Here is a 15,662-nt window from a genome sequence, read left to right as displayed (position 1 = left end):
GGACTTACGAACAACGTCATGGCTAAAGGCTTTATGGGTAATGTTGTTCACGCCCCTTTCCTCGGCATTGCCCAAAATAAAATTACTCGGCTGACATTTACGACCCAAATTAATTTTAAATCAATAAACGGTTTGTTTAAGCAGGAGGAAACTCCTACCACAAGGAAATTAGAAGAATGAGCAATAATTTAATTGGTGAACCTCTGACCAATTTCACAAATCACTTGATTGATTAGATTTAGCTTTAAATGGAATTGGATGATTAATTTAATATCAGTCAGGCGTTTGGACCACTGCTGAAGTCTTCAGGGCTCTCTGTGTTACATTTCCCCCTCACGGACTGGATAGATTGGCTGATAGACTGGTGAATGAGCTCACTGGGCTATAACCATTACGGGCTATAGATTGGCTGATAGACTGGTGAATGAGCTCACTGGGCTATAACCATTACGGGCTATAGATTGGCTGATAGACTGGTGAATGAGCTCACCAGTCTATAACCATTACTGGATAGTCTGAAGTGAATTCCTTTCCTTGGCCAAGTCCCAAACTGTACCCTATTCCCCTTGTCAAAAGTCTGGTACACAACAGTCGTCTCTTTTAGACCACTGAAAACCGTTATCCAGCTTTCTCCAGCCATCCTGTTTCCACATCAGTGTAAATACCAGATTGTTAAAAACCAGTGTGGCTTCTCATCCAAAGCAGCGAAGTACATGCACATTTCAGTCTTTGTAGTTATGAGACGTAGAAAAACAATGTAAAAGTGTACAGAGGGGAGAGTCCTAAAAATCTGTATGTTCTTCCATGATCCATTTTCTATGTACATGTTCAGTTTACAGTATCAATCTTTCCACCTGGAGAAAGAATAAGAATAAAACTACTACTTTTACTGTACTTTCATTGGCATCACCGTACAAGAATGAAAAATATCAGCCAGCAAATCAACATTAAAAAAATAGTTTAACACAAATACATGGGGCTCCCGAGTGGCACAGCGGTCTAAGGCACTGCATCTCAGTGCTAGAGGCGTCACTACAGACACCCTGGTTCGAATCCAGGCTGTATCACAGCGATCTAAGGCACTGCATCTCAGTGCTAGAGGCGTCACTACAGACACCCTGGTTCGAATCCAGGCTGTATCACAGCGATCTAAGGCACTGCATCTCAGTGCTAGAGGCGTCACTACAGACACCCTGGTTCGAATCCAGGCTGTATCACAGCGATCTAAGGCACTGCATCTCAGTGCTAGAGGCGTCACTACAGACACCCTGGTTCGAATCCAGGCTGTATCACAGCGATCTAAGGCACTGCATCTCAGTGCTAGAGGCGTCACTACAGACACCCTGGTTCGAATCCAGGCTGTATCACAGCGATCTAAGGCACTGCATCTCAGTGCTAGAGGCGTCACTACAGACACCCTGGTTCGAATCCAGGCTGTATCACAGCGATCTAAGGCACTGCATCTCAGTGCTAGAGGCGTCACTACAGACACCCTGGTTCGAATCCAGGCTGTATCACATAGGGCGGCACACTGCCGTCCCGGGTTTGTCCAGTGTAGAACATCATTATAAATAAGAATTTGTTCTTAACTGACTTGCCTAGTTAATAAAATAAAAAAAACACTCATTTATTAACTGTTTTGTATTTGCAGAACATATGCAAGAGACGGAAACAGACAACCATTTTAAATGCAATTTTATTTCAAACTAAATCCAATAAAACCTTTAAGAAATAGCAGTTTTGCACTATCATCAAAAAACACCCACTACTCCTTTACTTATCTACTCCTTTACTTATCTACTCCTTTACTTATCTACTCCTTTACTTATCTACTCCTTTACTTATCTACTCCTTTACTTATCTACTCCTTTACTTATCTACTCCTTTACTTATCTACTCCTTTACTTATCTACTCCTTTACTTATCTACTCCTTTACTTATCTACTCCTTTACTTATCTATTCTACTTATTTCTCCCACTAAAAAGGTAAAACTAGAGGGTCAGTCAGTAAAGATCAGTAAAACACAAGCTGGGAGAGTATGCATCCCATATCAGGAAGGAAGGCTACTACTACTACTACTACTACTACTACTACTACTCACTCGCAGGCAAGGCAGCAAGTCAAAAAAAGGAATCAATCTAGTCTAGAGCTTTTCTATGTTATAAACAAGGGATAGGGAGGAGAGAAGCCTACAAAATACAACAGATATGAATAAAGATTCACATTGAAGAAAAATGATTATTACATGGATTTCTCTCAGGTCAAGGCTTACATTCCAAATGGCATCCTATTCCCTATTTAGGGCACGACCTTTGACCCATATATGTCTCTGGTCAAAAGTAGTGCACTGTATAGGGGATATGGTGCTGTTTAGGATGTAGACCAAGGGTTCAGATAGTAACTAGCTAGAACTTTGCCCACGTTGTCATCCTTTCTCAGTCAATCCCGAAATCTTAACTCCCCTCCAAAAAAAATAAAAGGTAACTTCAGACAATAGGATTAGTTAACTTGAGGCACATCGTTACGCAGTGCCGAAACATATGAATAAAAAGAGACACGACTGTGAATCTTCTCCCCCCCCCAAAAAAAACCCATCTCCATTTGATAATCCATTTATAATGTCAAACTTGTGTGATACACAATTTCTAAAGAGCTTTGTAAAATAAGTATGTTTTTTCTTCAGTTTTACAATAAATGTTTTAGAGAAGAAGAAGAAAGAAAGAAAGACAGTCTGATTACACTATTTTATTTCCTGAAATCATTTCCCCTCTCAGGCTTTGAATGGAGTCCCACTGAGCCAACAGATTCTTCCCTCCCCCCACTCCACACCTGCCCAGTCACAACTCACGCAGCTCAGTCGCTGGCCAATCAGAATCACTGTACCATCAGGGAGATTGGTTTCAAAACAGGTGCAGCCAATCAGCTCTTCAGACCACACCTGGCAAAGCCTCCCCTTTCTCCGCCCCTTTGAATGAGGTCCAAACCCAACGGCATTGCTGGGTAAACCAGCTCAGCTGTTAAAGGGGGGGGTTGACGTCGGTGGTAACAGTGAGTGGAGGGTGGTGGTTTTCATTAGGGGAGGGTAAAGGTTATTCAAAACATAGTGTAGAGGGGGAGGGCCTTATCACCATACCTTCCCTACCAATACCTCTGCTCCCCTTCCTGTCTCAGACAGATCCCCCCACCCGTACAGACAAGCAGAGTGGTCAGATCTGGCTGCAGACAGACTGCAGAGTGACCCTTTAGCTGGTTGTGTTAGCTTGGTCTATAGCCAGGTGGCAGGTTGGGTGGGACTGGGTTTAGCCAGCCAATCAGCCAGGCAGACAGACAGCTCTAGTGCTGCTACGGTACGGGAGTAGGGGTTCCATGGTGGACCCCTAGGAGGTTATATCGGGGTGGAGGGAGTATCTTGAACCCCCCCCTCTCCTCCTCCTTCCCCATCAGCGTGTGGCACGGTTGGGTGCTGCTGCTCCAGTGGCTCCTCCTCTCCTTCCTTCACCCCCCAGGCCCAGACAGACACACCTAACCCTAACCCTGCCAGAACAGGGCAGGTGGGTAACAGGGTATGTACGTATCCGGGTGTCTGGTCTGGAGGTTGGGTTGGATGGCTAACCCTCCCTCTGCGAGGCTCTGTTGTGTGCTGGAACCAAAGAGATGCACCACAGGGAGACCCCATTCACACCCAGGCTGTCCAGCCCTCGTACAGCTGGGACAGGTTGTCCACATTGGTGGCCTCCTTTATCACACAGTCCACCTGGAGAGGAGAGAGGGGAGGTGGGGAGACGGGTAGGGGAGAGAGGGATGGAGGAGGAGGAGAGAGAGGGATGGAGGAGGAGGAGAGAGAGGGATGGAGGAGGAGGAGAGAGAGAGACCGGGATAAGGCAAAGGAGGAGGAAAGTGTAGTCAACAAAGTGTGTAGCTGCCTGCTCAGTGTGTAAAGCAGTGTGTAGCTGCCTGCTCAGTGTGTAAAGCAGCGTGTAGCTGCCTGCTCAGTGTGTAAAGCAGTGTGTAGCTGCCTGCTCAGTGTGTAGCTGCCAGCTCAGTTGATAAAGTAGCGTGTAGCTGCCTGCTCAGTGTGTAAAGCAGTGTGTAGCTGCCTGCTCAGTGTGTAAAGCAGTGTGTAGCTGCCTGCTCAGTGGGCAAAGCAGCGTGTAGCTGCCTGCTCAGTGTGTAAAGCAGCGTGTAGCTGCCTGCTCAGTGTGTAAAGCAGCGTGTAGCTGCCTGCTCAGTGGGCAAAGCAGCGTGTAGCTGCCTGCTCAGTGTGTAAAGCAGCGTGTAGCTGCCTGCTCAGTGTGTAAAGCAGCGTGTAGCTGCCTGCTCAGTGTGTAAAGCAGCGTGTAGCTGCCTGCTCAGTGTGTAAAGCAGCGTGTAGCTGCCTGCTCAGTGTGTAAAGCAGCGTGTAGCTGCCTGCTCAGTGTGTAAAGCAGCGTGTAGCTGCCTGCTCAGTGTGTAAAGCAGAGTGTAGCTGCCTGCTCAGTGTGTAAAGCAGCGTGTAGCTGCCTGCTCAGTGTGTGTAAAGCAGTGTGTAGCTGCCTGCTCAGTGTGTAAAGCAGCGTGTAGCTGCCTGCTCAGTGTGTGTAAAGCAGTGTGTAGCTGCCTGCTCAGTGTGTGTAAAGCAGTGTGTAGCTGCCTGCTCAGTGTGTGTAAAGCAGCGTGTAGCTGCCTGCTCAGTGTGTAAAGTAGCGTGTAGCTGCCTGCTCAGTGTGTAAAGCAGCGTGTAGCTGCCTGCTCAGTGTGTAAAGCAGCATGTAGCTGCCTGCTCAGTGTGTAAAGCAGCGTGTAGCTGCCTGCTCAGTGTGTAAAGCAGCGTGTAGCTACCTGCTCAGTGTGTAAAGCAGTGTGTAGCTGCCTGCTCAGTGTGTAAAGCAGTGTGTAGCTGCCTGCTCAGTGTGTAAAGAAGTGTGTAGCTGCCTGCTCAGTGTGTAAAGCAGTGTGTAGCTGCCTGCTCAGTGTGTAAAGCAGCGTGTAGCTGCCTGCTCAGTGTGTAAAGCAGTGTGTAGCTGCCTGCTCAGTGTGTAGTTACCTGCTCAGTGACACTCATCCTCCTGCTGGGGTCCACGTCTCTCCCCTCCAGCTTGGCTTTCACCCTCTTCCACACGCTCACCGCGTACGAGTTCCTCTCCTGGACAGCTGCAGCACACACACACACCATCACGTCAGAGTCACCACACCACCACGTCAGAGTCACCACACACCATCACCACGTCAGATTTAGCATGGGTCCCCAGATCCTCAAAAAGTTAGACAGCTGCACCATCGAGAGCATCCTGACCGTTTTCATCACCGCCTGGTATGGCAACTGCTCCACATCTGACCGTAAGGTCGCTACAGAGGGTAGTGCGTACGGACCAGTACATCACTGGGACCAAGCTTTCTGCCACCCAGGACCTATATAATAGGCGGTGTCAACCAACCTGTTCCCCCGCACACTGACTCGGTACCGGTACCCACCTGTACATAACCTCCACACTGACTCGGTACCGGTGCCCCCTGTATATAACCTCCACACTGACTCGGTACCGGTGCCCCCTGTATATAACCTCCACACTGACTCAGTACCGGTGCCCCCTGTATATAACCTCCACACTGACTCGGTACCGGTGCCCCCTGTATATAACCTCCACACTGACTCAGTACCGGTGCCCCCTGTATATAACCTCCACACTGACTCAGTACCTGTACCCCCTGTATATAACCTCCACACCGACTCGGTACCGGTACCCCCTGTATATAACCTCCACACCGACTCGGTACCGGTACCCCCTGTATATAACCTCCACACTGACTCGGTACCGGTACCCCCTGTACATAACCTCCACACTGACTCGGTACCGGTACCCACCTGTACATAACCTCCACACTGACTCGGTACCGGTGCCCCCTGTATATAACCTCCACACTGACTCGGTACCGGTGCCCCCTGTATATAACCTCCACACTGACTCGGTACCGGTACCCCCTGTATATAACCTCCACACTGACTCGGTACTGGTACCCCCTGTATATAGCCTCCACACTGACTCAGTACCGGTAACCCATGTACAGTGCCTTGCGAAAGTATTCGGCCCCCTTGAACTTTGCGACCGTTTGCCACATTTCAGGCTTCAAACATAAAGATATAAAACTGTATTTTTTTGTGAAGAATCAACAACAAGTGGGACACAATCATGAAGTGGAACAACATTTATTGGATATTTCAAACTTTTTTAACAAATCAAAAACTGAAAAATTGGGCGTGGTTACCTGCAAGGAAACATGTGCCGTCATCATTGCTTTGCACAAAAAAGGCTTCACGGGCAAGGATATCGCTGCCAGTAAGATTGCACCTAAATCAACCATTTATTGGATCATCAAGAACTTCAAGGAGAGCGGTCTAATCGCCCAAGAATGTCCAGAAAGCGCCAGGACCGTCTCCTAAAGTTGATTCAGCTGTGGGATCGGGGCACCACCAGTACAGAGCTTGCTCAGGAATGGCAGCAGGCAGGTGTGAGTGCATCTGCACACACAGTGAGGTGAAGACTTTTGGAGGATGGCCTGGTGTCAAGAAGGGCAGCAAAGATGCCACTTCTCTCCAGGAAAAACATCAGGGACAGACTGATATTCTGCAAAAGGTACAGGGATTGGACTGCTGAGGACTGGGGTAAAGTCATTTTCTCTGATGAATCCCCTTTCCGATTGTTTGGGGCATCCGGAAAAAAGCTTGTCCGGAGAAGACAAGGTGAGCGCTACCATCAGTCATGTGTCATGCCAACAGTAAAGCATCCTGAGACCATTCATGTGTGGGGTTGCTTCTCAGCCAAGGGAGTGGGCTCACTCACAATTTTGCCTAAGAACACAGCCATGAATAAAGAATGGTACCAACACATCCTCAGAGAGCAACTTCTCCCAACCATCCAGGAACAGTTTGGTGACGAACAAGGCCTTTTCCAGCATGATGGAGCACCTTGCCATAAGGCAAAAGTCATAACTAAGTGGCTCGGGGAACAAAACATCAATATTTTGGGTCATGGCCAAGAAACTCCCCAGACCTTAATACCATTGAGAACTTGTGGTCAATCCTCAAGAGACGGGTGGACAAACAAAACCCACAAATTCTGACAAACTCCAAGCATTGATGATGCAAGAATGGGCTGCTATCAGTCAGGATGTGGCCCAGAAGTTAACTGACAGCATGCAAGGGTGGATTGAAAAGGTCTTGAAAAAGAAGGGTCAACACTGCAAATATTGACTCTTTGCATCAACTTCATGTAATTGTCAGTAAAAGCCTTTGACACTTATGAAATGCTTGTAATTATACTTCAGTATTCCATAGTAACATTAACAAAAATATCTGAAGACACTGAAGCAGCAAACCTTGTGGAAATTAATATTTGTGTCATTCTCAAAACTTTTGGCCACGACTGTATGTGTTCCATTCAGAGGGTGAATGGGCAAGACAACATATTGAAGTGCCTTTGAACAGGGTAGTAGGTGCCAGGCGCACCGGTTTGTGTCAAGAAATGTTTCTGCGTGTGTATCAAGAATGGTCCACCACCCAAAGGACATCCAGTCAACTTGACACAACTGTGGGAAGTATTGGAGTCAACATGGGCCAGGATCCCTGTGGAACGCTTTCAACACCTTGTAGAGTTCATGCCCCGACAAATTGAGGCTGTTCTGAGGGCAAAGGGGGGTGCAACTCAATATTAGAGAGGTGTTCCTAATGTTTTGTACAGTCAGCACTCTACTGTTGTACTATATGGAATAGGGTCCCATTTGGGACAGTTAGGCAGCAGTCTATATGGAATAGGGTCCCATTTGGGAGAGTTAAGCTGCAGTCTATATGGAATAGGGTCCCATTTGGGACAGTTAGGCAGCAGTCTATATGGAATAAGGTCCCATTTGGGACAGTTAGGCAGCAGTCTATATGGAATAGGGTCCCATTTGGGACAGTTAGGCAGCAGTCTATATGGAATAGGGGGCCATTTGGGACAGTTAGGCAGCAATACTGCTGCTTCTTCTAATTATTGACTGAATTAATTGGAGGTCAGGGGTTAGATGAAGGTTAGGGGTCATACCTCGTCCCGTCTTGGGGTCGCGTACAGCCCGTTTGGGGCTGGGATTTAGACCCTTGGTGGTCATCGTCTGAGCGCTGGGGGGGGTGTCCGCCGGGGTGCCAAGGTTACGGGGGAGGAGCTTGCGTGAATTCTGGGACATTGAGTCTGTCTGAGTCTTCACACCGCTGCACCTCACCGCTGGGGAGAGAAGGGGAGAAAGAGAGAGAGACAGAGAGAAGGGGGGAGAGAGAGAAGGGGGGAGAGAGAAAAGGGGGGAGAGAGAAAAGGGGGAGAGAGAAAGGGGGGAGAGAGAAAAGGGGGGAGAGAGAAAAGGGGGGAGAGAGAAAAGGGGGAGAGAGAAAAGGGGGAGAGAGAAAAGGGGGAGAGAGAAAAGGGGGGAGAGAGAAAAGGGGGGAGAGAGAAAAGGGGGGAGAGAGAAGGGAGAGAGAAGGGAGAGAGAAGGGGAGAGAAGGAGAGAGAAGGGGGGGAGAGAGAAGGGGGGAGAGAAGGGAGAGAGAAGGGAGAGAGAAGGGGGGAGAGAGGGAGAGAGAGAGAAGGGGGGAGAGAGGGAGAGAGAGAAGGGGTGGAGAGAGGGAGAGAGAGAAGGGGGGAGAGAGAGAGAGGGAGAGAGAGAGAAGGGGGAGAGGAGGAGAGAGAGAGAGAAGGGGGAGAGAGAGAGAGAGAGAGAAGGGGGGAGAGAGAGAGAGAGAGAGAAGGGGGGAGAGAGAGAGAGAGAGAAGGGGAGAGAGAGAGAGAGAGAGAGAGAGAAGGGGAGAGGAGAGAGAGAGAGAGAGAAGGGGGGAGAGAGAGAGAGAGAGAGAGAGAGAGAGAGAGAGGAAGGGGGGAGGAGAGAGAGAGAGAGAGAGAGAAGGGGGAGAGAGAGAGAGAGAGAGAGAGAGAGAGAGAGAGAGAGAGAGAGAGAGAGAGAGAGAGAGAGAGAGAGAGAGAGAAGGGGAGAGAGAGAGAGAGGGAGAGAGAGAAGGGGGAGAGAGAGAGAGAGAGGGAGAGAGAGAAGGGGGAGAGAGAGAGAGAAGGGGGGAGAGAGAGAGAAGGGGGGGGAGAGGGAGAGAGAGAGAAGGGGAGAGAGAGAGAGAGAGGGAGAGAGAGAAGGGGGGAGAGAGAGAGAGAGAGAGAGAGAGAGAGAGAGGAAAGAAAAGAGCAAGAAGGAGAGAAGGATCGTAAAGAGAAGAGAACGGGAGAGAGAGTAATCATTGCCTGTGAGCTCTGAAGAGAGATACAATTTTGAATCATTCTGGTATTTAACACAGGTTATCACATTAAACAAAGGGCCCCCTATTCCCTATATAGTGCCCATAGTAAAACACCACATTGGGAGTAGGGTGCCCTCAGCCAGGGTAGCGCACAATGAGGGAGGTGTAGTTACCTGCAGCGAAGCTGGTCTGAGCTGTAGAGGTGGGGCTGGAACAGTCTCCACCCCTCTCTGTCACCAACGGAGACGCAAAGCCAACCAGGCCGTTATACACACTGAAGACAGAGAGACAGAGGAGGGACAGGGTGGCCACTGTCAGTATGGGTAGGGGTGTTCGTAGCTCATTCAGGGTGTGTGTGTGTGTGTGTGTACCTGGTGCTCTGTGTGTGTAGCTCCTTCAGGGTAGCAGGTATCTCCTGCAGTAGCTCCACCCCCTCCTGACTGGCTCCTCCGCCTCGGGGCTGGCCCGTTGCCTGGACAACAGTGAACAGCACGATCTGCACGTTGTCCTGCCACGCCTTGTACTCCAACAGGAACTGGCGCACGCTGCCCTCGTAGGTCACTTCCTCACCCTCCGCCAGCGCGTTCTCCTCGTCCTACGGGAGAGACCGAAGAGAAAGACATTTCACTGGTTCACCTACAGTCAATGAAATAAGTAGACCCAGACCCAGCTGTTATCCCATTGGTTCACTGGTTCACCTACAGTCAATGAACTAAGTAGACCCAGACCCAGCTGTTATCCCATTGGTTCACTGGTTCACCTACAGTCAATGAACTAAGTAGACCAGACCCAGCTGTTATCCCATTGGTTCACTGGTTCACCTACAGTCAATGAACTAAGTAGACCAGACCCAGCTGTTATCCCATTGGTTCACCTACAGTCAATGAACTAAGTAGACCAGACCCAGCTGTTATCCCATTGGTTCACCTACAGTCAATGAACTAAGTAGACCAGACCCAGCTGTTATCCCACTGGTTCACTGGTTCACCTACAGTCAATGAACTAAGTAGACCAGACCCAGCTGTTATCCCATTGGTTCACCTACAGTCAATGAACTAAGTAGACCAGACCCAGCTGTTATCCCATTAGTTCACCTACAGTCAATGAACTAAGTAGACCAGACCCAGCTGTTATCCCATTGGTTCACTGGTTCACCTACAGTCAATGAACTAAGTAGACCAGACCCAGCTGTTATCCCATTGGTTCACTGGTTCACCTACAGTCAATGAACTAAGTAGACCCAGACCCAGCTGTTATCCCATTGGTTCACCTACAGTCAATGAACTAAGTAGACCCAGACCCAGCTGTTATCCCATTGGTTCACCTACAGTCAATGAACTAAGTAGACCAGACCCAGCTGTTATCCCATTGGTGTATGTGGAAGAGCCACCCCTTAAGCAGACCGGGAGAGCGACCATTTTTTTCTTATAGTAAACAGCCTGATTAAAAGACATCTTCATTTATCCACCATCTTTGCTACGGTATGGGGGACACGCAGGGACAAACAGAGTGGGCGGAGGTCAGGTCAGTTAGGAAGGTGTTTCTAACAAATAAATCATTGTGAAAGTTGCGTAGTGGATTGCTGAGAGTATCATGCGTCTGTACACCTGTCTCCCTGTTGGTGTGTCACTGCCCATACCTTGGCCATGGCCCTCAGAAGGTGTTTGACATCAGCCAGCTGGCGGTTGTGATTGGACAGGATGCCCTTGATGCTGTCCACCAATAGCTGCAGTGATTCCGTGGCGACATCCAGCTGCTGCTCACGCTCCTCTTGCACAGCACCCTGGGTAGCCAGCTCCTGGTCCAGCTGCTTCTGGGCACAAGCTAGCCAATCAGGGCTGCCGATGGGCAGCTCCAACGCCGGGCTCTGAGTTTGAGGAGAGATGGGAGAAATGGGTGAGTAAGGAAAGTCAAAAATGGTACCCCTATATCAGCCCTGTCCCTGGAGATGTAGCTAGGGGTCAGTACTCACCAGTCTGTGGAGCTGTAGGTAGGGGTCAGTACTCACCAGTCTGTGCAGCAGCTGTAGCTCTATGGAGGAGACGGAGGTGTTGAACTGGGCAGCGTAGGAGCAGGTCTGCTGGCACCTCTTCAGCAGCTCAAACAGAGCAGAGTCCATGCTCAGGGCCTCAGGGGTCCGCATCCGCAGGCCCTCAAAGTTCAGTATGGTACTACACAGGAACGTCACCTGGGAACAGGAAGAATACAGTTCAGTATTGTACTGCACAGGAACGTCACCTGGAAACAGGACTATTAAAGTTGAGGAACGTGAACTGGTAGTGGGAAAAATAAAGTTGAGGAATGTCACCTGGTAGTGGGAATAATAAAGTTGAGGAACGTGAACTGGTAGTGGGAATAATAAAGTTGAGGAATGTCACCTGGTAGTGGGAATACTAAAGTTGAGGAACGTGAACTGGTAGTGGGAATAATAAAGTTGAGGAATGTCACCTGGTAGTGGGAATAATAAAGTTGAGGAATGTCACCTGGTAGTGGGAATAATAAAGTTGAGGAACGTGAACTGGTAGTGGGAATAATAAAGTTTAGATATACTTTTAAATAGCTCTCCAGGGCCAGGCTTGAAGAACACACAGTTACTAGCTTGAACCCTGGTCAAAAGATGTGGACTATACAAATGTTTTCTATAGGCACCATCTGTCGGCTAAATAACACTCATTGTTTTCCATCAGCATCGTCTGTCGGCTAAATAACACTCATTGTTTTCCATCAGCATCGTCTGTCGGCTACATAACACTCATTGTTTTCCATAGGAGCTGTCTGTCGGCTAAATAACACTCATTGTTTTCCATAGGAGCCGTCTGTCGGCTAAATAACACTCATTGTTTTCCATAGGAGCCGTCTGTCGGCTAAGTAACACTCATTGTTTTCCATAGGAGTCGTCTGTCGGCTAAATTACACTCATTGTTTTCCATAGGAGCCGGCTAAATTTAGCCGTCTGTCGGCTAAATAACACTCATTGTTTTCCATAGGAGCTGTCTGTCGGCTAAATAACACTCATTGTTTTCTATAGGAGCCGTCTGTCGGCTAAATAACACTCATTGTTTTCCATAGGAGCCGTCTGTCGGCTAAATTACACTCATTGTTTTCCATAGGAGCCGGCTAAATTTAGCCGTCTGTCGGCTAAATAACACTCATTGTTTTCCATAGGAGCTGTCTGTCGGCTAAATAACACTCATTGTTTTCTATAGGAGCCGTCTGTCGGCTAAATAACACTCATTGTTTTCTATAGGAGCCGTCTGTCGGCTAAATAACACTCATTGTTTTCCATAGGAGCCGTCTGTCGGCTAAATAACACTCATTGTTTTCCATAGGAGCCGTCTGTCGGCTAAATAACACTCATTGTTTTCCATAGGAGCCGTCTGTCGGCTAAATAACACTCATTGTTTTCCATAGGAGCCGTCTGTCGGCTAAATAACACTCATTGTTTTCCATAGGAGCCGTCTGTCGGCTAAATAACACTCATTGTTTTCCATAGGAGCCGTCTGTCGGCTAAATAACACTCATTGTTTTCCATAGGAGCCGTCTGTCGGCTAAATAACACTCATTGTTTTCCATAGGAGCCGTCTGTCGGCTAAATAACACTCATTGTTTTCCATAGGAGCCGTCTGTCGGCTAAATAACACTCATTGTTTTCCATAGGAGCCGTCTGCCGGCTACTTCTTTTTATTCACTTCTTTTTAAATCACTAGTCAGAAATGTCAGTTTAGCCTTCTCCCGCTAGAATGACCGATATGTATTGTCTAGTCAGAAATGTCAGTTTAGCCTTCTTCTCCCGCTAGAATGACCGATATGTATTGTCTAGTCAGAAATGTCAGTTTAGCCTTCTCCTCCCACTAGAATGACCGGTATGTATCGTCTAGTGTTGATAGGACAGTCGGCTGTCAGTCACAGAGCGTCGGCAGGGAAACACTGCTTTTTTGTCAGTCTGTTCTCTGTCCCCGCCGCTCGGTACCGGTGTCATTTTTATAGACTGTGGTTGGCTGCGCTCAAATTTCTTCTCACGGAGGAGGAGGGAGAGCATTGATACGAGTCTTCATCGTCTCTCCTGTGAATGAATTTCACACGTCCCGTTGACATGGTAACGAAGGCTTGAAATCCACTTGTTGTTTTTGCGGCGTTTCATTAGGATCCCCATTAGCGATTGTGAAAGCAGAAAGCTACTCTTCCTGGGTTCCTGGGTTCCATAACATAATACAGAACATTACACAGACAAGAACAGCTTAAGCACAAAACAATTTTAAAAAAAAAAATGATACATAACCCTACATATCAATACATATACAAACAAATTTAGGTCAAAGAGGGGAGAGGCGTTGAACGGTGAGGTTTTGCTTTAAAAACAAAAGCACATTCCTTACAGCTCAGGGAATGATTTGTATCAAATATAAATCTCTTGGATCAGGATCAGTTCATTACTGGTCACCTACTCCTAAAACACACTGCGACTCCTTGTTCAGGGTTTCAGGGACTTCCTTAGATGTGGTGGCTGACATGTTAGACGGTTGAATCATCAGCATACATGGACACACAGGCGTTTGTTTAAAATCGTGGCACATTCATCCATTTACCTCGTGCGTTTCATAAGACTATACAACCAGGGTGTTGGGTAATAGGCTTTGATTGACGACCAAAACAGCAAGCGTTGACTCGTTTATAAAAAAGGTGTCTGACTGACTGAATAATTCAATCCTTTAATATCCCTTTTCCTATTCATAAATCATACAACGTCGTTTATATGTTTATGGTATCGCGTAGGGACACGTAAACCAAAATAGCTGGTTTGTATTGAACTAGGATTGGAAGCCCATGTCCAGACTTGTTAGTGTAGACTTGTGATGGGTTGTTTCAAAAACAAACAGCTCTTTTTGAACGGGATGTTTAATGTGAACCGAATCCGTGAGAGAGCTGTTCATTTACTCCCTAATGTGCATACTGGTAGGCTACTACTGATTGTTAGCGATTCTCTTCAGGTAAATTATGAACACATTTGATGAAGATGTTGAGTCCCTCACTGCAGGAACAATAGGTAGTAGAGCCTTATTCTGGTCCAGAATATGATTAAAAAAACAAACAGATTGAAGGTTATAAAAGGTGATGTCATGATACTTAAGGATATTGGTCTACTGATGTGATTTAAAGTGTTGACAATGGAGTAAATCAACTGCTGCTTTCTGTGAAGCAAAGCCCATGTTTAACACCTGCTTTAATCATCAGTCATACCTGTTGGTCTATTCATGGGCTCCTGACTATGTAGAAAAGTGGGAGTGCACGATATTGCAGGGTGGTCCCTCCCCCCCGAATTATTTTTGTATTTTAAAATGTTTTCCCCCCTGCAATTCTATACTGAACAAATATAAACAAACATGCAACAATTTCAGAATGTTTTGGTGCGTTACAGTTCATAAGGAAATCAGTCAATTGAAATAAATAAATGAGGTCCTAATCTATGGATGTCACATGACTGGGAATACAGGTATACATGGTTTGGTCACAGATACCTTAAAAAAAAAGATAAAAAAGTAGGGTTGTAGATCAGAAAACCAGTCAGTATCTGGTGTGACCATTTGCCTCATGCAGCGCAACACATCTCCTTCACATAGAGTTGATCAGGCTGTTGATTGTGGCCTGTGGAACGTTGTCCCACTCCTCTTCAATGGCTGTGTGTTGCTGGATATTGGAACACACTGTCAAACACGTCAATCCAGAGCATCCCAAACATGCTCAATGGGTGACATGTCAATCCAGAGCATCCCAAACATGCTCAATGGGTGACATGTCTATCCAGAGCATCCCAAACATGCTCAATGGGTGACATGTCTATCCAGAGCATCCCAAACATGCTCAATGGGTGACATGTCTATCCAGAGCATCCCAAACATGCTCAATGGGTGACATGTCTATCCAGAGCATCCCAAACATGCTCATTGGTTGACATGTCTATCCAGAGCATCCCAAACGTGCTCAATGGGTGACATGTCTATCCAGAGCATCCCAAACGTGCTCAATGGGTGACATGTCTATCCAGAGCATCCCAAACGTGCTCAATGGGTGACATGTCTATCCAGAGCATCCCAAACGTGCTCAATGGGTGACATGTCTATCCAGAGCATCCCAAACATGCCCAATGGGTGACATGTCTATCCAGAGCATCCCAAACATGCCCAATGGGTGACATGTCTATCCAGAGCATCCCAAACATGCTCAATGGGTGACATGTCTATCCAGAGCATCCCAAACATGCTCAATGGGTGACATGTCTATCCAGAGCATCCCAAACGTGCCCAATGGGTGACATGTCTATCCAGAGCATCCCAAACGTGCCCAATGGGTGACATGTCTATCCAGAGCATCCCAAACATGCCCAATGGGTGACATGTCTATCCAGAGCATCCCAAA

At 47.5% G+C, this 15,662-nt stretch overlaps 1 protein-coding gene across 1 annotated transcript in view; it reads right to left on the bottom strand.

Moving 5' to 3' along the window:
* Positions 1-1,678: 1,678 nt before the first annotated feature.
* LOC109883951 (serine/threonine-protein kinase SMG1) overlaps positions 1,679-15,662 on the bottom strand; it is a gene marked incomplete at its 5' end in the record, with an annotated part of 73,653 nt that continues 59,669 nt past the window's right edge. The window contains 7 exon segments of the mRNA XM_031821787.1: positions 1,679-3,755; positions 5,025-5,131; positions 8,059-8,235; positions 9,422-9,522; positions 9,620-9,843; positions 10,888-11,115; positions 11,257-11,436. Coding sequence (XP_031677647.1) covers positions 3,678-3,755; positions 5,025-5,131; positions 8,059-8,235; positions 9,422-9,522; positions 9,620-9,843; positions 10,888-11,115; positions 11,257-11,436 — 1,095 coding nt within the window.

Source organism: Oncorhynchus kisutch, unplaced genomic scaffold (genome assembly GCF_002021735.2).
Source record: "Oncorhynchus kisutch isolate 150728-3 unplaced genomic scaffold, Okis_V2 scaffold4016, whole genome shotgun sequence".
Classification (NCBI taxonomy): Eukaryota; Metazoa; Chordata; class Actinopteri; order Salmoniformes; family Salmonidae; genus Oncorhynchus; species Oncorhynchus kisutch.
This window is presented reverse-complemented; position numbering and strand designations above follow the sequence as displayed.